The 24,852-nt window shown below is 50.4% G+C and overlaps 1 protein-coding gene and 1 non-coding gene across 4 annotated transcripts in view; both read right to left on the bottom strand.

Moving 5' to 3' along the window:
- Positions 1 to 22,302, bottom strand: part of FBXO31 (F-box protein 31) — a 29,041-nt gene extending 6,739 nt beyond the window's left edge. The window contains exons 1-9 of one of the 3 annotated variants that reach the window (XM_090062719.1): positions 21,925 to 22,302; positions 14,708 to 14,779; positions 11,844 to 11,930; positions 6,996 to 7,072; positions 5,402 to 5,569; positions 4,594 to 4,668; positions 2,862 to 2,971; positions 1,645 to 1,798; positions 495 to 859 (exon numbers count right to left, since the gene is read on the bottom strand). In XM_090062719.1, the coding sequence (XP_089918845.1) occupies positions 495 to 859; positions 1,645 to 1,798; positions 2,862 to 2,971; positions 4,594 to 4,668; positions 5,402 to 5,569; positions 6,996 to 7,072; positions 11,844 to 11,930; positions 14,708 to 14,779; positions 21,925 to 22,279 (1,463 nt within the window). In that variant the 5' untranslated portion in view covers positions 22,280 to 22,302. The remainder of the gene's footprint in view (positions 1 to 494; positions 860 to 1,644; positions 1,799 to 2,861; positions 2,972 to 4,593; positions 4,669 to 5,401; positions 5,570 to 6,995; positions 7,073 to 11,843; positions 11,931 to 14,707; positions 14,780 to 21,924) is intronic. The other 2 variants (XM_090062720.1, XM_090062721.1) reach the window with 2 other exon arrangements.
- A 164-nt stretch (positions 22,303 to 22,466) lies between these two features.
- TRNAM-CAU (transfer RNA methionine (anticodon CAU)) lies at positions 22,467 to 22,539 on the bottom strand. Its single transcript has one exon. It is a non-coding gene; the product is annotated as a tRNA-Met (tRNA).
- Between the last annotated feature and the right edge of the window lie 2,313 nt (positions 22,540 to 24,852).

The raw sequence follows: 24,852 nt of genomic DNA, 5'->3' as shown, positions 1-24,852 counted from the left end.
AGTCCAACAAGGGGCACAGCATGCTCACAGGTTCAGACCACTCCATGCCCACTGTGCGTTCACAGCACCACAGTGGCCAGACACAGAGGCTTGGAGCAGAGTTGATGGGGGAGAACACAGCATGTCTCCCTGGTCCTGGGAAGCAAGTGCCAGGCCTCATGCTGAGAGGATCCCAAAGAATAAAGCACGAGGAGCTGATGGGAAAAGCAAAAGCCGCAGGGGTCAAACGATGGAGGCGACCACAGCTTAGGGCCCAACTGCACCAGGACTGGCAGCAGCACTGAAGCAGCAGCTTGGTATCCAGCAGGAGCAACCACAAATCATGGGACACAGAGCAGTCGAGGAAAGGAATGATACCAGGTGGCACAAGGAAGCTGGGAGCTCACTGGCACGCAACGCACACAGCAAGCGCGGGGGGAGGTCGGAACTAGCTTTGGGCAGCACTGCAGCTCTACTCAACCAGGGGCAGGGAATTAACCCCAAACCTCACTTACCACATTCGGCAAGTCCGGGGGTAATCCTTGTTCCGTGATATGACTCCCGGGGGCAACACGAAAGGCTGTGAAGCAGGCTCTGAGCCCTGGGCTGCAGCCCCTGCTCTGTCCGCTGTCTCTTCGGCTCCTGCGTCTCCCTCCTGTGCAGGCTGCTCCGCTTGTGGCGTGGTGCTCTGCCGGGAGCAGCCTGCACCCTCCTCTTCCTCCTGCTGCTGCTGCTGCTCCCGGCGCACCTGCTCCTGGACCTCGAGGATGATGCGGGAGAGCTCATTGAAGTTGTGCTGGTTCTCAATGTCAGGCAGCTGGATGGGGTGCAAAAGGTCTATCTCCACAGTCTGCTGACCAGCTGGGATGTTGGGATCACCCTGGAGATGGGAAACAAGGGACAGCCACCACAGTTCAGGGGAAGGATGCGATGGGGCAGAGTTCCTACCAAAAGCTAGCATGCGTCCTGGGGAGTTGGCTTATGAGCCTTATGTTGGGGTCAACCCATTCCATCGCTGCCTCTCTGGCTGGCTAACCCAAGGGCCCAACCATTTTATGATCCCTGCATTCATCTACTACACCAAAGCCCCACCTGGATGTGGAGGTTTTACCCTAAACAAAAGGCCAAGTCTGCAAGATGCAAGAACAAAGCAAGAGACAACTGCATACAGTCACCCTTCCACACTGGGGGAAGGAAGGGTTTGCCAGCCATAGCTCTCTGGGACATCTCCAAGAGACCCAGGTCTTCTTCAAGGGTCTGCTAGAGGCTAACACAGAACGGAGCCAGTTAGGGACATTTGGGAGAAAGAGGAAAGCAATTCAAGCCAGAAGGAATTTGTAATCAAGAGAAAGTCTGCAGACATATTTTAGCTCCTCCAAGAGCACAGGATTCTGGGACCTTTCCCCAAGGGAAGAGCCACTCGAGCTGCACGTCCCCAAACTTCAGGAAGGTCATCAGGTAAATGGATGAATGATCAAACCTGCTCCCACCAGTCCCCAAGGTGAACCAGTCGGGCTGAGACAACAAGTAACTGCATCCCAAGCAATCAGCCATCTCTTCCCATCTGTGGCCTAGAGGGCAGGGTGGGAAAATGCAATGCAACTCTCATGACAAAGCAATGACAGCACAATAGAAAGGCCAAGAAAGAAGGGCTAGACCACTCACTGTTATTTTTGTCCCCTTGGCTTTCTTCCCGTGAAAACTCAGCATGATGATCTCAAGCCCGTGGCTCCCATACGTCCCTTTGAAGAGGCCTGGCTTGATGAGGTCATTGGGGCTGCTCGGAGGGAGGTAGATGCGTCGGTACGTCAAGCAGTTGCTATGGAGAAGGAACAGGCAGGTTGCAAGGGGATGCTGGAACACCAAGTTTTCCAGGAGAACTTAGACTACAATCTCCTACTCCTGCTAGCCTGGTACCTAACCAAGGGGGTCTTTGCAAATGAACTGCTGGTTGAAAAGCACAGCAAGTGCAACAACTTGCAATGAATGCACACACCCCATCCCCTAAAAGGGGTCAGTCTGGCAAAAATCTGTTAGCCTGTGTGGCAGTGGCAATCCAACCAAAGCCACCCTGGCTTTCTTGAAATTCCCAACATTACCAGCTTATCGCAGCATCACCTAAAGCAACAAACTTCTGAGAGTGACTCCCACCTTGAGAGAGAGAGAGAGAGAGAGAGAGAGAGACAGACAGACAGACAGACAGACAGACAGAGACAGAGAGAGAGACAGAGAGAGAGACAGAGAGAGAGACAGAGAGAGAGACAGAGAGAGAGACAGAGAGAGAGACAGAGAGAGAGACAGAGAGAGAGACAGAGAGAGAGACAGAGAGAGAGACAGAGAGAGAGACAGAGAGAGAGAGAACATAGGAGCCACGTGATTTGTGTTTAGTTGCAGAATTATACATTTTCCTTGCCAATTAGTAAAAGCTGATGCCCTGTCAGGATGACGGACAGTGACTTAGGTTAAACAAGTGATTCAAAGGCCTCTCTCACGGACACGGAGCCATTCTAGGGACGTGCGTAATCTCGTCAGTTATCTTCATTACATCCAGCATTGCTACTTTTACTGGAAGGCACCTTCCATACGGTGGTCCAGAGCCTATTGCAGTAGAGTCCAAGTCTAAAGTAAGGCTTGGGCAATGCAATCAATCTGATAACACACTCTGTAAGAGTCTACAGCTATTAGGGGTAACTGTTTTACATGGAGGAAAATACCATCTGTATAAAGACAGCAGAGCTCCCTTAGACAAAAGTCCAGGCAATGGCAAGAACCATAGTGCTGAGAGACGTGGCAAGTCATTGGTAAAGAAGAGAACAATTTGGGGACACAGCAGTGTTTTGACACCCCCTGCCTGACACAGAGAGAAAAAGCAGAGCCCTTACTCATACTGGCTGGTATAGATGAACTTCATCAGGATAAGCTCTTGCATGTGCTCATGGAAGATGTCTTCCAGCGTCCGGCCCCATTCCTCCCTCAGCCATGTCCGGAATTCCTGCAAGACGCACACAGAGGAGGGGCACGTGAAGCCAGCAAGTTTGCAAACTGCTTGCCAGCAAGTTCACAATGGGACTGTGAACCCATCTGGAGCCACTCTACACCTCAGAGGGTCAGCCAGGAGAAAGGGAGAATCTACTGCACAGCTAGAGAGGGGCACAGATGTGAAAGTGCCTTGCCTGAAGCCTTGTCGAAAGGTAAATTCCCAGACCCTGCCCCAGGGCACAAGGCACAGCAGAATGAACACAGCAAAGAGATTTCCAGATGTGCCAAGGGATTCAGAAGCGTAAGTCCCATAGACACAGGACTTATACACCTAAATCCAAAGTAAATAATCCAAAATAAATACATAAAAACTCCCCCCCCCCAGGATGCATCAATATTAGCTCTGAGAAGCAAAGCCCTGGAGAGGAGTTGCAATGTGGCGACAGCTGCTTATCTACCAATGACGTGATTCTACCAAGCAAGAGTCCAACCCTGCAATCCTCCTAAATACAGATCCACCAATTCCCATCAGAGGAAATTCTGTGATGGGTTTGAAAGGGACTCGACAAATTCACGGACAACAGATCTGTTCTGTATAATAGCTATTAACAGTCAGGGATGCATCCTCTGGCATCTCTAACCCAATGATGGTGCAAGTGCCAGGAAAGCCTTCCCCAGATGTTTGCTTTTGTATCCTGACAGCAAGTGATTTGAGTTACCCAGCTGCCGCATTTTATTAGTAATCCCATATCATAAAACAAGCCTTAAAATCCTTTCATCTTGGCAGGCAGCAGAAAGCAGCCCTGTTTATTATCCTAACAGCACAACAAGCTATAGCGTTAAGTGCAAGAATACTGTAATGTTATGTCACATAGGATCAAACCCATTCCCATAAGCAACAGAAACCTCAAGTTACCAGCATCTTGCAAGTGGTCTAAAGAGCACAAAGGCTGCTGCTTATGTCAGAGCAGGCCACTGAAAAGTAACTTGCCCTGTCTGATACAGCGCGGTAAGAGCAAGCGCCCTTACGGCCAAATCCTTCTATGTGGTGGAAAATCAGAGGGAGCTGAGGACTGCTCAACACCTGGCAAGACTAGAGGAACCACAAAGTATGCACACGGTGTAGAAAGGCAGGATGAGCCAGCGTGACACTGGGGTATTACATGGATGTCCCATAAGGTAACTGTGGGGTAGGAATGCCAAGTGGATCCCATGCTATAGCAGCAGGAGAGATCATTGCAGGGGTCCTTAAGGCACGTGTGTGTGGGTGTCCCCTTCCTATCAGGGGCATAAGGGCCAGGCAGAGGCTGTGGCCAATCTTTGGCAGGAGGATCAATCCGCTCCGCTCTAAATTCAGCTGCAGGCAGATTCAAACCACAGATCGTTTCTACCCATTAAGGGAGCTCCAAGGACAACAATTAGTTTGCAACAAACAGATCCGTGATAAATTACACACAAGCTGGAGTCAAACAGGCTATTCAAGTTCTGACTGTTGTCCAAGACTTGGGGCCAGGAGTGACGCTATTTCCTGCTTTGCTTCAGACGAGGTAGATCTATCCCTTTCTAAGGAGATATGCACATGCATACACTCCCCCCACCCACCCGGTCTTTCCACCTGGATGGGTAAGGCTTTACCTCTTGTCTCCCTCCTGACATTCGATGGTGATCTGTCTGGTTGCACTTTGTCGAGAACTCATCCTTCTTCACGATCTGCAATCACCGGGGAGGGGACTTTGAGTTACACACCATAACTAGAGACTCACATGGCAATAAGGGAAAGACCACTTCAGGCAAAACCTTGGCACAAGCCGCTGAGGGCTATCTCTGCGAACGTGCTGCCACCACCACCCAGCAGCCCAGGCTCCACCTACGCCTCCTAGAGACAAGAGAGATGCATCAAGTGCCCCTGCGCCAGCAATGGGGCAGGTATCTGGGAGAAGCCACTCCCCCATTTCGGAGCTGCCTTCTCCACTCACCTCCAAGACGAGAATCTCCCTGGAAAGTCAATTCCTCAAAGTATCTAACTTACTCCTCAATGGTCCCAGTCACCTCCTTAAAGGTCCCCATCCTTGTGGCACTTGCATGGCACAGCTTAGCACTGGCATATAAAGGCCGAATTAAAATATATGTGCCCCCTGCTTTTCCCAGATAGTTCGATGCACTCTGGTGTCCCACTCTGAGCCAGACCCCTAGAGACTGGGCTTTCAGCAGATGGGTTAACAGGACATGGTGCCCGTATGCCATCAGCCAGGTGACTGACAAGGTCTGGAAAGTGACTCACAGCACCAGGGCAGGGATGGCCACGTAGCTGTGCAGGGTATACCTCTGCAAGTAAAATCTGGTGCACTTCCATCGTGATTTCCCAGGAGTCACTCTTATCCACAGGCCCAGACAAGGATCTTGGCATCTTGCGCCTACTGTGTGTGCATGTGCCCTTGCTCACCTGAATATGGCCACTGTGGGGTCCCTTGTGGCCATACATACACTCGACGGTTGCAGAAGTCCTCTCCATGAGGTGAACCCTGAAGAGGGGCTTGAACCTCATCGGATCATCAACGTGAGGGTCGTGAGGGGGCAAGTACATCCAGCCAATTATGAAGAAGCCGTCAACCTGCCCGGGAAAAAAGGAAAGAGAGAGCGAGTCAGCCCTCCCTACCCTTTGCTCGCTGCCTGGGCCCAGAGCCTCCCCAGGGCAGGCAGGATGGCTCTTCCCAGCACCAAGGGGCTGTTCTGAGCCATCAAAGGGATTCTTAGGGCTGGAAAAAATTGCTTTCTAGCGACTCAACTGCAGGCCCAGCAAGGAGGAGGAGGGGCTCGAGAGGGCTCTTTCAAGGGATTAACATTCAGGTCTCTATTACTGCAAGCAAATCAGTGACAGATACGCTCTGGGCCCTGGAGAGAGAAACGGTGCTGAAGCTAGTCAGGCTCTAATTGGTTTGTGACGAGTCTGTGCCGGCAGCGCCTCTTGGGAAAGTGGGAGGAGGGGGATCTATTCCCCACAATTACTGTGGCTTTGGGATAACGAATTATTTTCTGGCTCTGTTACACAGTGCCAGTAAGAAGAAAGCAGCAGCTCCCTTTACCAAGAGGCGAGAGCGCCAGCCTCCCACAAGGAATAAAATCCTTGACTCAACATTACAGGCCCAGGGAGAGGAGGTGTTTTGCAAATGGAAAGATCCCCTAAAGCCGAGGAGAGTCCTCAGCTCTGCGCTGCCTCTTCCCCAGCTGAAGGCTCAATATATATATAGTCAGCCGGTACCTTGGGTACCAGGGACTGCAGCAAGCATGCATGCAAGATGCACTGCCCTCTTTGCCCACCAAGGTCTGAGCATGACAAACCCCTAAGGCCTGGTATGTGCTTCACTCACCAGCCTTGAATCTTGATAGAGAGAGGGCAGCAGCCCAGTCCCCTCAGCCTCCCCGGAGAAGGAAGCACAATACCCCAAGCAGCCTGCTCCCCTACTCGGCCTCACTGTGGGTCTGATGCAAAGCCCATGCAAGGGAGGTAAAGAGGCTCCTGTTCACTTCGATGGGTTTTTGCAACAGGCCTTACCCCCAGCATCGCCAGCTCCTTTTCAGGGAGGAAAGGCTTCCCACAGGAAGGAGGGAAGTGAAGACAAGCTGACACAGTCAGTCAATGCCTAGCACCAAGCAAAGGGCACAGGCTATGTGGTTCCCGATGAGCTAGAAATGCCAGGCCCAATACACCTCTATTCTCGTGGAGAAGTCAGGGGTCAGCCTGCAACGTCAGCCCCAGCAGAGGGGCTGCGTGCTTCTCAGCTGCATTGAGTATTAATAAGGCAGGCATGCAGGCTAAAGACAACTACAAAAGGAGCCAGACAGGAACCTCAGCTCCTCTCTGCCGACTCCCAGATCCCACTTGACCAGCGTATTCAGAGTCTTGGAAGTCTTCCTAATGCAGCAGGCCAAATGCTGGCTTATGCTAATGGTGGAGGCATGAGGGAAGTAAAGGAGCCCTCAGAGGACAGACTGCTACCAGCAGCCTGCATGCAAGCCCGAGGTGCATCCAGACTCACCACCACATTGAGCAGTCCCCCGTACGGCCCAATGTCCGGCTGCCATAAGCCCAAAATGTGTCGATATCGGTGCAGCACTAGGAAACGAGAGAGAGAAAGCCAGGTAGAGGGGTGGGGATGGATGGAGGGGAAAGAGAAGCAGAGAAAGGGAAGCAGCTCTCAGACTCCACACCTTGCTGGCTGACACCACAGCAAACATTTCCTTACTAGGAAATGGGGAGAACCCCCATGCTCCCAGTCCCAAGGAGGAGCCAGTTCTGAAGACTTCATGAAAGCAGCAGATGTCTCTTGAAGCTTGCCACAGATGTGCGACTCCCCACATTATTCTCCCACGCCGCTCTGCCCCCAGCCTAGAGCAGCAGCAAGAGTTTAATCTTTCAAGGCTTCACAGACCGTCAAGAACATCACACGTTCCACCTGGAGCCTGGATCTCCAAGCTACCCGCTTCCCCCAGACACGTATGAAAAGTTTGCAAACACCAAAAGGTGAAGGAGGGAAGGAGAAACACAGTGAGGGCAGGGGGAAGAAGTGGCAAGTGTTTTTCCAGGAGGAAATCCCACTTCCTGTCCCGACAGACGCGACTGTCCCCACCTAAACCCCAGGGCCTCAGCATTTTCAGGACCTGGCACTCAGACGCTGCAACGATCTGGACCAGAGCAGCCAGGACATCACCCAGACTGAGTGCACAGAGATCAGGCATGCTCCAAAGAGCTTCAGGAGATAAATTCCTGCATTTCAGGATTTCCCTGTGGAGTCTTATAGCTGTGGATCCTCATCCTCAAGCCAGTTATGGTTTGAGTCCTACCGAAACACAAAGTCCAAGGAGGAAAGTGTTCCAATAGCAGGAAATGCAGGCAAGTCTGAAGACCAGTGCATATGGCCAGGCTGCGCCAGAGAAGGAACTGCATCTGGGTCAGAAGCTACTTTAGGACCTTGCACATCTCCCTGGGATGGAGCACAAGGGCATTGTTCATCCACAATATTGAAGGCATGGCTCATCTGAGACTTACATGTTCTACACGCTCCCCAGCTCTCTGCCGAAAAACTTCACATGTACAAAACGCTACAAGGTGTTTCTGGTCAGAGGGTTTTTTGCTACTCAAGCAGCTTGCGTGGGAAGGGACAGGCCAGCGATGAGCTTCCCACTTACAGCTGCAAACCATGGTGTCAGAGCGGCCTTGACTATGAGTCTGGAAGTTCATGGAAATTAGTTACTTTGGGTCCATTCTGCTGTGCTGTTAAAAGTGACCCCCCCCACACACACACACACACACCATTTGAAAGTGAGGCATGGATCTGTAGGTATTAAAACTACTGATGAACTACTTAAAGTACTTAAAGAAAACCAAGTGACCATTTCTACAAACTATTAGCAAAGGGCTGTGTGTGGAAGACAGCAGGAGACTGCTTCAACCCCAACCAGCACTTGAAATGAGCTTGAACATAGGCATACAGCCACCCCACAAGATCCTGGGATGCATCTGTACACAGAAGATAAGTGAGCAGAGCTGGCTGGACTGATCTCTCCCAATAAGCACCGGGGGTGGGGTGCACGCACAGAAGCAGAGAAGCAAGGAGATAAACAACCTTGCATCTCATCTGCACACACAGAGGGATGGATAAGCCACCCCACTGACCACTAGTTGCCTCCCTGCCCCATTTGCTCTGAGTGCTGATAAAGCTCAGGACTTCCTTTTTCTTTTCTTATTTTTTTAAGGACAGGAAGCTCAATGTCAAGCAGTTTATTATGAAACCAGAGGTTTCTCTCTTCCACCTCTAAAACTTACAGTGCTCTTACTGCCAAATGTCTTCAGCACTGCAGCTGCAAGGGACACTAGTGCCAGGCTTTCAAGCAGCGGCAGACAGTGCTGCTTGACAAGACTGGAGGGAATGCAGCCATGGGCCAGCTTAGTTCTGAGGGCTGTTTGCTCTGGAAAAGCAGATGAGTCAGACACACTGCCCCATGCAGCCTTGAACCCAGAGGAAAGACCCGTCCTCTTCCCAGCTGCAGGGGAATCCAAGCAAGCAGGCAGGCCAACGCTCCCCATGCCCTCCCGCACAATGGCAACTTTTGTAAGCTGCTCTTCAAAGCTGTACAAAGTCTCCTAATTGGGGGAACAGGAACAGAGCATCTGAGAGCAGCCTACAGCTCGAGCAACATGGAAAACTGACTGCAGCCTTCCCCACCTCGCACCTCCTGCAGCCCCCAAGAGACATCTCTGTGGGCTCTGGAGGGAGCTGTGTTTTCTCACAGATGTTTCTGGGAAAGTGCCAGCGAACAGCAGAGAACAGGAGAAAATCTCCACGTAGACGCTTGGCTTCCTTGCCTGGGTCCAAAGCCTACTAGCTATCCCATCAAGGGCTTGGGTCCCACAAGGAGGTGCAGGAAGCCTCTTTGCAGCAGTGTTGCTGATCCCCTAAGCCTCAGGAGGCTTAGCTGGTGCATCCCCTGCAATCGGGCACAAGCTTGCCAGCTCCCCACAAGTCTCAATGGATGCAGCATGTGGCTCTTTCCCCTCACAAGCCCCCTCTGTCCTTTGGGCTCCTGCCTTCTGTCCCAACTCCCAGGAGGACGGGGACAAAGAAATTCCTCAAAGGGTCTCTCCTCCTTTGGGATTCAGCCTCTCTTCCCATCCCCCTCCAAGCCATCCCCATCCCTAGCCAGGGGGATGCCCCTGGATGTCCCCTCCTGGCTGTTCTGAGACAGGCTGAGTTTCATCAGCCCCAGAAAAACCTGCCACCGGCCTGGAAGGGCGATTGGTAGGGGCGTGACGACTGATCCACGCCACCAGGACAGCTCATGCTGCTAGTTACTAGCAACTGCTGGCTCCAAGAAGATACACCTGTGCATTTTGGCTGTTTGCAAGGGCCTGCACATAGCCAGGAGAGAGGACAGAAGACAGAAAGCAAGAGTGAAAAGTGCTTGTGTGCAAGGGTGAAGAGACTAGAGAGAGGCTACAATTTCCCAGTGACAGCCAAGTATAAAACAAGTAACACTGAACAAGTCCACACAGTGAAATCAATACAGCTGGCACACTTCACCAAGAGCATCGCAGCTGACGTCATTAGAAAGGATGTCATTAGAACCCAGGGATGCTCTTTGGATGGAGAGCCAAGTACTTGAGAGGCCGTGAATTTTAACTGCATGTTCATCCATCCACCAGCTGCACGATCAGAGCAAGATACAGACAACAGATGCTGCAGATTTCACCGTACAACTCCACACCTGGCGAGTGAGGGGGGCTGGGCACGAACGGGGGAGAGCTGAATCAATGACTTGTTGTGAGGAAAGAGGCATTAGACACCAGTCATTTGGATGACAGGAACAAAGCAAGCCAGGGAGGTAATGCTTCACAAATGCATCAATCCTGATCGCGTCACTCCCACCCAGCTGGGAATCGGTGCTGGTGTCTGCACGCAGCAAAGCACCTGAAAACAGGACCACCAAGTGGAAGCTTCCCACTGCTCTTCACTCTTTCCAGCTCCTGCAAAAGCTGTCAGCTGATGGGCTAGCACAAAGCCTGCACATTTCACTCCAACTCAACTGCCGCCTTTGGTGTGGGTGAGTCCATAGCATCCATGCCACACATCAGCACATGCCACAAAACGACAATCCCAACCAGAGGGTTAGCAACCCCAGCCTGAATCACCCTCCTCCACCAAACCGTACCCTACCACCAAAAGGAGGGCCCAAAATACCAACCAACACTGGCTTCTTTGATCTAATTGACAAGCTAGACTGAAAATCCCACCAAGCTCCAGAAAACACAGTGTTAAGATCTGGGAACGCTGCTATTCTTCTCCCTGCAGGAAGAGGAATGCAGAGCACCAGGCCATATTGGGTCTGGAGGTCATACCAGAAGGTGCAATGGCAGCAGTAGCCTCGAAAAGATTGCTCGTGGGAAGAGGCAGCAACCCACTGGACAATTATTGTAGGTAGTGAGATGCTCGCAAGGCATCTGGAGTTTACTTTGATGTCTAAACAGGTGCAGATTTGCAAACTGATAACCGAACTAGATCCCCAGTGCTCACTCCCATGTTTCAGGCACTCTCCAGAAGCCTCCCTTTGTTAAGGCTAAGTAGAAAATAATAATTCAGGGCTCTGTTTTAGAGGGAAAGGTGGGACCAGAGAGACACTCCCTCTATACAAGCAGCGTGTGTGTTTCTAGTGGTGACCCACAGAGCTGCTGAAATGCAGCAAGCCCCCAGCCAAGTTATAAGGGAGAAGAGAACTCCAGAGAAGCTGCAGAACAGACAGCCCCATCCAGAAACATGGGAGTTACAACTATAGGCTTTGAAGGGACCTCGGGGGCCCCTTAACCTATCCCCCTCCCCACACACACAGATGCAGGCTGCACTATTCCCCACATGGTTACGGGTTGGACTTTGCTTGCATGTCGCTAAGGGAGTCCCTGAAAATCCTCTTTATTGGCCCTTCTGGATGAAGATTTCTAGAGCCCCCTAATGTCACTGTTGGGGCTGTAGAATGCATTAAGGGAGATGCCAAATGCGCTCAACTCTCCTTCATAACCATGTTACCTGTGCAGCACACCCAGGTCCCAGGAAAGCCTCCCCAGCCCTAGTTCAGTTAGTTCCCAACTGCACACGCCACATACAGGATGTCCGACTAGCTCAAAGGAGCCATAAGCCCAGAACCGGCTGCTTGACCCAAGCTGCCACCTTCTAGGGTTGGGACTAGCAGCCTGAGAAAGGAGAGATGGGAAGAGCAACCAGCTCTGCTCACTCCACCCAAGCCACCCCAGGGGAGCCTGTGGAAGTCACTTCACACTCCATGCAGCGTCTGGCTTGTGCTCGGTGCGGAAAGCGTAGGTGATGCAAGGTACGTACGGCAGGTGTAAACATCTCTGTACTCCATGTGCTCGTAGTCGGGAAGGATTTTCATAAAACGCCCCGACTTCACTCGCGGGTTTATACCTGAACAGACACAGCAGGGTAAGTACCAGCGCATGCCCTTCTCCCCTCCGACCGCCCCGTCACCTCCGTTTGAACTGGAATCAAACACACAGGAAAGCCAAGTTCCTCCTGGACGTTGCTGCTGGGGAAGATGTACAGCAACCGAAAGCCTATGTTCCCCAGCCAGAGCCCAACGGGGAAGGGTGAGCCATGCCAAATTCAGCACAGCGCTGGGGCTCTCGTAAGCAACTCAGATACCAATTTAACTACACAAATACCGAGTGAAATCTAATTCTCTCCCAACACTCCCAGATCTAATTCTCTCCCAATCTAATTCTCAAGAGCAACCATTCCCACAGTCTCTCTGCATCCTACAAGACTCTTGAATCCAGGTAACTTTTCCAAACACCAGGCCAAGGCATTGTTCCCCCACCCCCAGCATGCCCTCCCAGACCTCAGGTCTAGCTTTATTTCCAGTCTTCCTGGTAAGGCACATTCATTGCTCATCCCAGCAGTGCTCAACCTCCAAGCCTTTGGGGCGACCTCTTCCCAGATGGGGAGCACCAGTAATTGCTGCTCTCTTGCTACCAAGTTTGCAGACTGTGGAGAGGCCTGTGAGCTGGATAGCATGGCCCTGTGCACTAGACTGGGCTGGTCCACAGTTGGGCTGGTGTGGAAGGTCAATCCAACCAGATGCAGATGTGCAGGGCCAGGCCAGCACACTGGATCACACCCACAGACTGTCCCTCTATGGTTTCCAGCCTGCAGACCCACCCCATGCCACTTATCCAGACCATGGAGTGATAAATTTGGGCACCACTGATTTACCCATTCAGGGCTGAACGCTGCCAGTAGTCTCAAATCAAATTCTGCTGCAACTAGAGACTTCTACAGGATACCCAAGAATGGGGCCACACTCTCTCAAGAGGACCAATGGCTTCTCTATTTGCAAGCCCCATTGCATATGAACAGACTGCAAACCCAGGCAAGGTTGTGGAAAGACAGAAGAAGCTGCCCAACCATCTGACTGCACAGGGGTGTGGAGTAACTGCATCAGTCAGAACATGACTGCCTGAGAAGTACGTGGTAAGAAAGAAATCCCTCCTGTATCGAGGGAATGAAGCCTGCACTCCACAGCTAACAGCATTACATGCTAATCTTCATCAGTGAGCCAATGCAATGGAAAGAAAATTACATAGGTTAAGAGAAGCAGCTCTACAGCTTAAAACAAATAAAGGCTAGCAAGGGGAAGAGAGAATGTCAAGAGCAAAGATACATGAACAGGATTGTACCGGGGGCATGACAGACAGGTCAGCTTAGAAACAACTGACATTTTGATTAATATGAACATGCCACAGGATGCCAAGAGAGAGTCTGAAGGGTTCGTGAGATCTCTCTCCAGAGATGTGGAGAATGAATAACCCTGAACTAAGCTGTATGGGCTGTGAGGGAAAGGGGCAGCAGCATTCCCATTGTACAGACAAGAAAACTAAAGGCACAGACAGGACGGCAAAGTGGACACAGCCAAGTTACTGTGGGCCCAGTACGAGAGATGGTTGGAACTCAGGAGCTCCTGGCTCCCAGCACAAGGGTTAATGCAGTAGGCCGCTCACCGCCTCCAGGTATCAGTTTGTGTAACACACCTGTCTCTCCAGGGAGTGCAAAACCCATACACTTCATTTTTTGTGACCTACAAACCTAAACAGTTCAATGTTTCCAAATTTCCAAAAACCTTCTTATGAAGAACCTAGAAACTTCAGTCCAGGCACTGCAGACAGAGGTCTGTCACCAATTCTTCCTAGGGACAGTTCCATCCTCATAGAGGGATTTACTGAGAACAATAAAGTCTGAATGTAGGGACCACCTCCTCCAGGCAGCAGGCCTTCAGGCTGCAGCCAGCTCCCTCCCAGCTCCTCTGATCTTCTGACTACAAGGGGTCAAAATTTTAGCAATACCAAAATTTAGCAACAAGAGGCAGCCTGGTCTGGAAAGCATCGGACTTGAGCACTGCCACTCCATTCTGGGCATGGTTCCTGACCAGCTTTTGCTCTACGTGGTGCAAAGCAGATATGACACAGCCGTACTGCACAAAGCACTCACCCATGCCAGAATGGAGGGGTTGGAAACGAATACTGATGCTTCTGTACAGGTCAGCAGCGAGTCCCCTTCCATAACAGGTAGTGGGGGAGAGCATCTCCCTACTCTGCTTTCTCTCTCATGATGTTCCACAAAATCATTTTGCCCACCTTCCCCCGTGAGAAGCCAATGCACTCTGGAGCTGTCATGGTAGACAGGAGGTGGTGGCTTCAGGGTTCAGGGAAAGAGTGACTTTTTGCTTCCTAGGCCCATGGAAAGATGAACCCACATCTGATGAACACAGGTCACCTGCTAGTCAGATGTGAAAGGAGCAAAGCAGCCAAAGACAGATACCTCTGAAAAGGTGTAAGAAATGAAAGGCTCCAAAGATCCAGGTGAGAAGAGCAATTGCCAAGTGCTAAACCTGCCAGCCAGCCACAAATTAATAACCCAGTCCTGGAAATCCTCAGGTCTCCTGTTTTTTTCCCTGTTATGGGGGCAGAAGTGGGTCAGAGGCATTCCAGTCTTTGGCATCTGATAATAAATAAAATATAAAATGAAACTCATTACAGCTTTCCAAGGGAAGCCTCCATGACAAAATACTGAAAATCATTTCAACCTCTTCTGTTGCCCAAGTTATAAGATTTGGTGTGAATTCACTTCTAATAGTGACTCAATGCAGGAAGAGCAGCGCACAAGACTGCGTTGGCTTCACCACTTACGTTTGGCGTAGACATCTCGACAGGACACTCCCGTGATCTCCAACTTCCGCAAGTTCTCGCAGACTCCGTACTCTGCAACAAGAGGAACAAATAACAAAATATGCTCTCCAATGCAAAGGTGTTTTTGTGGTCCAAAGTTTTAAGACATAACAGCAGAACTTAGACTGTCTTTAGGTAAAAATACACCAATCTCTTTAGAGACCAAACCTGCGTGTTACTGAGTTAGTTTAAAAAGAATAGTGTTGTTATTTTCAAAAACCTGAAAATGCAACAAAAGTTAAACATGGCATTTCATGACAAAATACATCCTAAGTTTTCTCAATACATTTCACAACTAAGGACGGCTTACATTATAGTGATGACTTCCTATTGTTAAGGTTGTAGCTGCAATGGGAGTTGGCGTGGGAGGGGAAAAACATACCGTATATCCATCCCAACAGGATCCCTCCACTACTAAAACAAACCGCTGTTTGTACAGGCAGTATATATTCCTCCTGATACATCCAGCAGGAAAAAATACCAAGATCAAGGGGAAAAGTTACATCTTAGAGCATTAAGAGATCAATAAAATTTTGAAATAATGATCTGTGGATGCAACATGAGCTTAAGCATAAATAACTTGTTTGCAAGTACAAACATCCTGACATTTGAAAATAAATGGGATTGAAATCAGTCTGTTCTTTGCTTAGATGTCTTTGACTGCCTTGTTTCTCAATGCATTCTGTCACCCATCCAAAGCTCTTAAAAGCAGCTTTGAAGCAGAGAAGAACAGGGGGGGGTGGAATAAATAAATAAAAAAAGGAATGCACTTACAGAAACCAAAGACCAAATTCTACATGCTTAAGAAGATCCAGACAAGCACCAGCTAGAAGCTCAACTAAAAAAATCCTTGAAACACTAGAGGAAGGAGTCTTCATCAATACCAAGGAAGGAAACCTGCATTCCCTGACGTCTTCATGCACGCTGCCTAAAAGTCAGACTCCCAAATGGCTCCGGCCCCTGCCAGATACTTGACACCAAGCATGGCCCCAAATGACCTCAGCAAACCACCCGATATGAAACCCACACGAGGGAGAAGGCTAACTGAGCTTCTCTGAACCTGTGAGGATCCATCACAGCCTGTTGCACATCAACCGCTGTGGACTAGCTCTGTACTCAAAATTGGGCTGAGGTCACATGAAATCCTGGCTGAACCCCTCCCTGATCTTACTATACAGACACACTCATGAGTACGTCCACACACAAAAGGCATTCTACCGAGCCACAAGAACACATATGGGTAACACTCACTTGGGTCACACTGGGCATTTGTACACATATATATGTACTGCAGCACCAAGCGCTTTTAAAAGTGAAAGGCGCGTCAGCACTGAAAGTGGCAGTGGTGCACTTTTGAACTGAACTACATCAAAGGCATTTTCATTCAAAAGCACACCACCACCATTTTCTATGCACTGATGTGCATTTCGCCATTTATACCACTGGGCGCATCAGCTTGCATGCTCTGCAGACTTGATTGAGTCTGTCCCGATGCTCTGGATTTCGTGTATAAGGTACGTGTATAAACACCCAACACACAGTGGGCGTATCCACACGTGCATTAATCCACTTCAGTTAATGTGCATCGAATCTAGTACCTCCATTGTGAGGTACTAGGAAAATGCGCATTTACTAAAGCAAACACTATTTATGCAATGCTTAACACGCATTAGCCTAGTTTAACGTGCCTCAAGTAAAAAGCATAATTTTTACATGATTATTTTAATGCACATGTAGATGCACCCAGTCTCAATAGAAGCAAATCCAATAGTGAGAAGGGAACAGAAGTGAAAAAACCAATTCTCATTAAAAGATCCTGTAGCACATGCTTTGACTTCTCTTAAAGCCTTGAACATTTAAGGCTTGAGAGCAGAGGAGGAGGGCAGGGAGGGAGGAAGGAGTCCCATTAGCTCATAAGCAGACAGCAAGGCTTCCCGAAATGTACAGCCAGCCTAACACAAACAAGCTATTTAGCCCTGGGCTAGAGCCAGGTGAATCTACGCAGCAATTCTGTAGATCTCTGAAATCAGAGCTGTGTTGAAGGCTGGAAGTTTGAAATTGCAGACGTCCTCCCAATCCACCAGACATGACTCTGTTTGTAATGCTAGCCTATGTGTGGTTGGTAATAATACCAGCGATACAAGAAAAGCAATATGCTTTTCCAGCTTATCTGCGAGTCAGGAGATCGCAGGCCTTCAAGAGATGACAGCAGCAACATGGTTCAGAAACAGCCCGCTCCAATGCCAAAGCAAACGTTCACCTGCTCGCAAGGCTGGGAAGGTAGTCGCCACGTCAGCTGGCACGATTTGATGCAGCTACGTTGGACTGCACGGTGTCTCCTGAGACTGCACTGGGGACAGGAAAGAGCAGGCCAGGGCAGAGTTCAGCCCAAATTTAACGGGGAAGCTTGTTTGATGACCTGAAGGAAGACAGAATCTGTCATCTGCTCCCATTTCCCCACAATCCTTCTTGTATCTCGAGGTGCTGTTCCAAGTGGTGCGATACCCTCCTGGACTGGTCACCAACAGACATCCAGGGATTTAATGCTGGCTTTATACAAGTGGCCTTGCTGCCTTGGCAGCACAAGAGCAGAACGCCATCACCAAGTACACCGCATTATGAGTTTTGTGGCTTTTCCCCACTGCAGCAGATGCCCAGTTCCTGAAGACAGTTCATTGTTGTTTGATGTCAGCCCAAGAGCAAATGCCCTCTGAAGTCCATGCTGTTCCCTCGCCTGAGCCCTCCCTGGTGAAGTTTTTGCAAGGCCTAACTGGAAAACCTCAGCTTTCACACCTACCACCTCCAGCTCATGCTAGGGAGAGCCAGTGAGGCACAGCACATGTGCTCTGGGTTAGCTAAACCCCAAAACAGATGTTGCCCTTAGCTGGCAGCAGCACATCAGGCCTGTTCCAATAAGCGTGCCCACAACACAGCCTGGCACCCCGCAAGGCTAGCCATACTCCATCCACTTCCACATTTAGCATGCACCAAGCAGACAGGTAGTGCACTCTCCCACAGGCCAGCAACAGGGGAGATGTACTTTCAGTAACCTCAGTGATGATTAAGTGCCTAAACTGCACTTGGAGAGAGCCCTTCATTCCCCATGCCCTCTCATTCGATGCCTTAAACTATGACACTGACCCAAGGAAAGAAAAAAAAATCTCTTTACCAACCACCCCCCAAAAATCCCAGTAACAACAAAAATAAACCAGAGCCCAGACAGCACCGTGTATTCTTCAGACTGGAAATGCAAGAAGTTAGGTTATATTAAACTCAGCTCTCTACAGCATTGCAATTCGGCTGTAGAAAAATAAGATTGCCGTGGAAAGGTCAGATAGGAGCCTTCTGGGAAATCCTGCTCCACTGCACTCAGAGCTATTTGGAAAGAACTCATCTTGGTGCTACAGTTCAATGAGAAAATTAAATACTGGAAGTGCTGGAAACAGTTAATATGGAGAGAAAAGTCACAGCCACAGAAGTGGCCACTTATAAAGGAAGTGGCAACTTCACAAAGGAAGGGTGAAATCTGGCTATGAAGTCCTTATTCCTGTAGTCAGAAAACCTTGTATTAGGGCAATAACCACAAGTTGGAAGATTTACCTAACACGTGACAACTACACCAGGGTTACCATGGTGATAGCCCATAGAAATTAAAAGGCTAGGAAAGGTCTTTATGATGGATCACACTTCATCATACGCTCACTAGATTCCTAAGGTTATCTTTACCTGTAGCTTATGGCACCTTGATATGCGCGTGTCCCCTCTCCCCCCCGGCTTCACTCTGCCCTTTTCTTTTCCAGCAGGTTACAACACACCTTGCTCTTCCTTCTCCATATTACCAGTATATTGTTTGCCCTTCCCACAACAATTACATTTTTTTCCCTGCAGTAAAGACACATAATCTGTTGAAACTGGGGCAAGCAATCCTGTCTCCTGACAAGGCACGCGAACCCCATTTGCATGACATGTACCAGTCAGTACAAATCACCTCTGCTTTCATCCGAGTCCCAAATCTTGCATTTATTTAGCTTGCTCTTCAGCTCGTGGAGGCTGGAAAACAGCTGGGGAAAGCTGCACATGGGCATGCATGAGCCACAGAAAATTAAGATGCGCCAAGTTTGGCGTCCCTAATTGTTGCTAACTTCCCATTCCTCTGACTGATCTAATCCTCTAATTGTTCCCGGGTAAGCAGATGCTGCCATATGAAGAGGAGGCACAGAAATACACTGCATTACCTCAGCGATGACAGAACACAGAGATTCACACGCTTGTCTGTGGAGACGGCACCTGGGTGAGGGGTGCTGGCTCTGCACCTTCCCAAAGACTAACCAGTCCACTTGAAAGCCAACTAATGCATATATGTATTAATATACATGCATTAAATATTTAGTATTTCATAGATATTAAAGGATATCCATATATTAAAGGTTTTCCTAATAACTTATCCCTTGGAGTTCTCGCCACAGAGGGTTTTTTTGCAGCCACAGACGACAGGTGGCACAGGTGGAAAGACAACTGCCATCAAGATGTGGCCCCCAGCGTGGATGCGTCTGAAGAAGCACACAGATCTTTAACTTCCAATGCCTGGCATACAAAATGCTCAAGGCAAACCACTCCTCTTGAACGAAGGACACGGCATGGGAGCACTTTTTAATAGAAAAAAACTAGTCAACTAGCTTTAAAAAACAGCACCCAGAGCTGAGCAATTTTGTGATGAAAGCGCACATCTACTCCATTCCACTGGAGAACCAAGGGTGCTGGACTAGTCTTCATTTTCATACTGTACAAAGACTGAAAGATAATTGAGCATTTGTAATTGTACAAATAACCCAACGAAACATCAGTTGTCATATTTTGAACACGAGTGTCCTTGGTTAATAACCCTTAAAGTGTGTACGGTTAAGGTACAGAGAGCAGCTGTAAGATGAGAAGCGGGGCAGAAATTGGTCTCCCTTCTGTCCAGGTGCATGCCATTTGGTGCACAGTTAGACAGGCAGTGGAAAAAGCACTCCGTTGGGAGGCTCGGCCTTTAATCAACACCACAGCTGTGACCTTTGACAAGTCCCCTCCTGCGCCTTGGCTCCTCCATGTGAGAAGGAGGAGTGAAAACTACCTCTGAAGCTACATTTTGGACCTACAGAAAACAGCTCCCAAAGGGTCAGTGCAACCTGCCTCAGGATGAACCCTTCTCGCTCTGGTCCCTTTGCAAGAACAGCATTTCTGAATGAACTGTAAATTCAGTGACTATGAACTGGTCTGGTTCCTCAGACTGGTAGACTGGCTGGTTAAAGGCACTTGAAGATAAAAACAGGTTACTAATTAAACAATGCGGTCACTCCAGGTAAAGGAAGCCAGGAGCCACAGTGAAACTTATTTTAATTCATCTCCCGGCGTGTTAAGCAGCAATTGCCTATTTATAGTACACTCTGAAAGGGACTGCAACACTCCTCTTGCCAAAGACGCACTTCAGAGAGACTGTTTATCCCAAACAGTCCCAGTGCTGGAAGGGTGTCCTCCCAAACATGCCTAGCTGCGAACATCCGTCCAGCTCTTGTGGAGCAAACTGCATACCCTGAATTCAGAGCCACGACTCAAAGCCAGTGTGGACCAGCATCTCGTGTTGTGAAGGACAAATCCCCGTATTGTCTCCAGATGAAAGGACAGTTTCAGGGACTGCCAGAAAACTGGACTGACCTGCCAACAAGATAGAGTCTGTCTGGCAGAGAGGCCTGATTTACCTTTATTTAATTTTGGAGCATGACTGCAGCTCCAAAGTTCAGATCACTCATCCACGCACTGCAGGGCCCTCCCTGGAGAGGCAGGGAGGGAAAGACTATCAGACAGCACTGCAGTACTAGCCATCCCTCTAAAGATGAAATTGTTTCAGGACTACCAACCCCTCCACCCTTTATCTGGGTGCTTGCATAGTGGTGACCTCAAACAGCACCAACAAGGCACTGAGGACACAACTACTCACCAGTTCTTCAGCAAACATCTTGGCCAGGTGGTGGCTGAGCTTCTGACTTAACTGTACTGTTAGGTGATGCATTTATCTCCCTGCTTTACTTCCAGGCATTTATAACTTCATGAAAGAGGGCTTTTACCAAAGGGTCCCAAAACGCTGGGTTTTCTTCTTGTTTTGGGGGTTTTCTTAATACATCACCCCTACCTGGACCTATATCCTTGGTTATGATTTGGTGTCTCTAGAAGACTTGCCAAATGTTTACTTATTTTTAGGTATTTGAGAGTCATGTGGCCCTCTACTGTATACTACATGGAGACCAGAGAACATGTGAGCGCAAGTACCCGAACTCCTCAAATATCCAAGCAACTATCTATTTTGTTTCCAGCAAAGCCCCTCACACTGGACTGACTAATTACTCCACCGCATCCACAACGAACACCACTTCCAGCAAATGCAAAAAGTGCCCACGGACGGGTCCCGGTGACGGCTGCAGGGGGCAGGGGGGAACAGATGGACCGCAAAGGGATTTCCTGAATGGAAAGTCTTATTCTTAAGAGTTGCTGTAAGAGCGTTTAGTGGATTTGCTATGCTCTTCAGGGTGCAGACAGATGTACCTGCTGGAAGCACCTCGCATGCCTGCGGCGTGAGGACGACTGGAGCCGACCGTGACCCACGACGGCACAAGCAACTAGCGCACGACGGCTGGAACAGGCAAGCCTCTCTCTGCACCAGTTTCCAACCTACCTCGCACAACCACGGACGCTGCCACATAAGGTTTAATTTTCCCTGCTTAATTAATTAACCCTTCCAAGCGCCAGCTAGAGCTGTCTAGCCAGAGCAAAAGTCACCCACCAGTCAGGTGAGAACAGAAGTCACCTCCCGCTAGCTCGTGGTTTGGTTCCTTTACCAAGTGTAAAATAAACAGGTACTGACATCTGCGTGGGGAACTCGGCACCCTCCGAACCCAGCCCCGGCGAGGAGGGCTCGTAAGAGCCTAAGAAGTACCACTTAATGGGTCAGAGCCCCAGTCCGTCTTGCCCCAGGCAGGGGCAGAAAGCAGCTGCTCCAAGGGGGAGTGAAAGCGGGGTTTCCCCCCCTGTTCCTTTGCGGCATGAAGGTCCAGCCCCTCGAGGCCCCTTTCCTCCAAGGACCCGAGCTAAATTAATAGGAGAAAGAGGTAATTCCCCCGGAGCGGGGGCGGGGACCCCGGTACCTTCGCGGCAGCGGCGGCGCCAGATGGTGTCGGTGCGCAGGAGGCGGCGGAAGGCGCCGCACACCTGGGCCAGGCATGGCAGGTCGGGGCCCGGCAGGTAGCCGAAGATGTGCACCAGCAGCTCGGGGGGCAGCTCCAGCAGCGAGCGCGCGGGCCCGGGCCTGGGGCCGGGGCCGAGGCGGGGGGCCGGCGGCAGCAGCTGAGGCTCGGCGGCGGCGGCGGCCTCCGCCGCCTCCTCCTCCTCCTCGGGGTCGGTGTCAGGGTCGCTGTCGGCGCCGCCCCCGCGCAGCCTCGCCCCGCGCCGCCGGCAGCCCCGCGCCGGACCCGCACCGCACAGCCGTGCGCACACCGCCATGGCTGCTGCCGCACTGAGCCCGCTTCCGGCCGCCTGGCCGCCGGACCCGCCCCGGCCCGCCAATGGCCGCTCGCCACCTCAGCGTGCAGGGTCACGCAGCCACGCCCCTTCCTCCCGGGGTGTGTGGCCCTGCCCCTCAGGATTCAGCCGGGGCCTTAGCGCCGCCTACAGGAAAAAATTTCGCCGCTGCCCCGTGTGAGGATCGAACTCACGACCTTCAGATTATGAGACTGACGCGCTACCTACTGCGCTAACGAGGCGGCTTGGGCAAAGGGTTTCCCTGCGCGCCTTTGGTGTCTGTACCCGGCCAGCTTTGTTCCCCTTCGTGTCAGCATTTTGGGAATATGCATAAAATATAATAAATAAACTAAAACAAAACAAAATAAAAGGTACCCTTTGGGAACATAAATAACGCAAAAAAAAAAATGAAACAAAATAAATCAACTAAGTAAAATAAAAGATATTAGAACTTTTGGTTCCAAAATAAAACAGAAGGTATCCTTTTGGAACAAGAGTTCTAGTTCTATGTCTTCTTGTCTCACTCCTGTTTTAATTGTGTTTTGTTTAATTGGGGGAGTGAACTGCTGACTGGCGCGGCGGAGCCCTCTCTGCCCCATCCTCTTTGAGTGCAACTCCAATCCCCGACCCGTGCCCTGTCTCCTGCTCTGCTTTCTGCTTCCTATCTGCCCCTGCGCTGTCGGCCACCCGGGGCTGGACACAGGCATGAGCAAACTGGGCGGCTGCCCAAGGCCAGGACAGAAATTGGGCCAACAATGGTCATTTAAATTATTATTATTATTATTATTACTATTGCCAGCAAAGTGGGGCCCAATACTAAACGTTGGCCCGGGGCCACCAGGAGTCTAGGTACGGTGCTGCTGGCACCTGCCCCGTCCGCACCGAGGCTGCCCCGGGATGCTTGTGACACGTGGCGCCCGTGCCGCAGGTTGGCCACCGCCATCCTAGTCCCTCGATGTCAGTGGGAGGTCAGTGGGGACAGGGTTTCACTCCACCCCAGGACAAGGCTGGAGACAGACACGGGTGAACTGGGTGGCCACCCAGGGCCCGGACAGAAAAGGGTCCAAAAATGGCAATTTTTAAATTATTACTATTAGTATCTCTGGTGAAGCGGGGCTTGATACTAAAAGTTTGCCCAGGAGTGTAGGTACGGTGCCGGTCCCTGTCTGAGGTGAGCGGACGATCCCCATAAGAAGATACCCCAGCGGTAATATTCTGCACTATTATGTTCCTCCACCAAGTTTAAAAGGAGCAGAAGAACGTCCCTGTGAAATGAGGTCAATGCTTTCAAAGCTAACCACTGATTTTGGGTGTCTGGGCTCAAAGCTCCTGGGCTTGGCTCTTTGCTAAGCTGAGCCCCCGTGGCTCCAATTTAAACCCATGGATGCAAAGAGCTTCTCAAAATCCAGCTCAAGATGGCTTGAAACTGGGCACTTGGACACTGAGTTGCAGAAACCTGGTTGCACACAAGGTGTGAGGTGGGATCCGGGGAGTAACAGGACTGGCTTCTCCCTGCACCAAGACACGCGGACACCCCAGGTCACTGTGCTATCCACCGGGCCTGCGGAAAGACGGGAATCCGGAGGATCTTGTAGCGCTAGGCCACTGGCAGTTGTTGGGTTGTTGGATGAAGCAGCAAAGGGCTCAGATGCTGAGGACTCAGCTAGGAATAAAACAAAACAAGCCCCTTGTTGCATTGCTCAAGGCAGGAACTCTGCAGGAAATTACTCCATTCATCTCCTGTAGTTTTGTCTCTATTTTTACTCTCTCTCCTTTGGCCCCTCTCTCCAGCGTACTCTGGCCTTGTTTCATGTGCCCAGAGCCGTCAGATTGTCCCCCAAGTCATTTCTCCACCTCTCATGTCATCGCAACCACTCTGCCCACCCCTCTGGCTACAGAGATGTATCTATCTTCTCTATGGCACGGAGTTACTGCCTCCTCTCAACCCCCACGTGACCGGGGGTGGGATTCATCAAGGACCTCATCTCCCCTTCCCATAGTTTTATCTGCTGAAGCAACTATCAGCGAATCAAACCAATAAGAAGCAGGTTGGTTCAGGTCAAACCAGTAACAGACAGGTTGGTCAAGGTCAAACCGGTAGGGGCAAGTTGGTCCAAGTCAAACCAGGAGGAGGCAGGTTGGTCCAGTGCAAACCAGTAGGGGCCGGTTAATCCAAGTCAAACCAGTAGGGGCAAAGGTTGGTCCAGGTCAAACCGGTAGCAGGCAGGTTGGTCCAGGTCAAACTGGTAGGGGCGAGTTGGTCCAGGTCAAACCAGCAGGAGGCAGTTTGGTCCAAGGCAAACCAGTAGGAGGCAGGTTGGTTCATCATGGCATCAAGCCATTTCGGAGCTAATGCTGCAGATGAAGTAGAGGAAATGACTCACTGATGCAAAGGCGTGTTGTCCATCCTCTGTCTGCGTGACAAGGGATTGGAATCTAGGGGGTCGGACTAGATGATCTGCTCAGGTCCCTTCTGACCCTAGAAACTATGAAACTATGAATACTCACACCAGCTCAGCCAGTGATGCATGGCAGACCTAATCCAAAGCCCATGG

Source organism: Crocodylus siamensis, chromosome 9 (genome assembly GCF_052110815.1).
Source record: "Crocodylus siamensis isolate JL-2025a chromosome 9, ASM5211081v1, whole genome shotgun sequence".
In the NCBI taxonomy this organism is placed as follows: Eukaryota; Metazoa; Chordata; order Crocodylia; family Crocodylidae; genus Crocodylus; species Crocodylus siamensis.
This window is presented reverse-complemented; position numbering and strand designations above follow the sequence as displayed.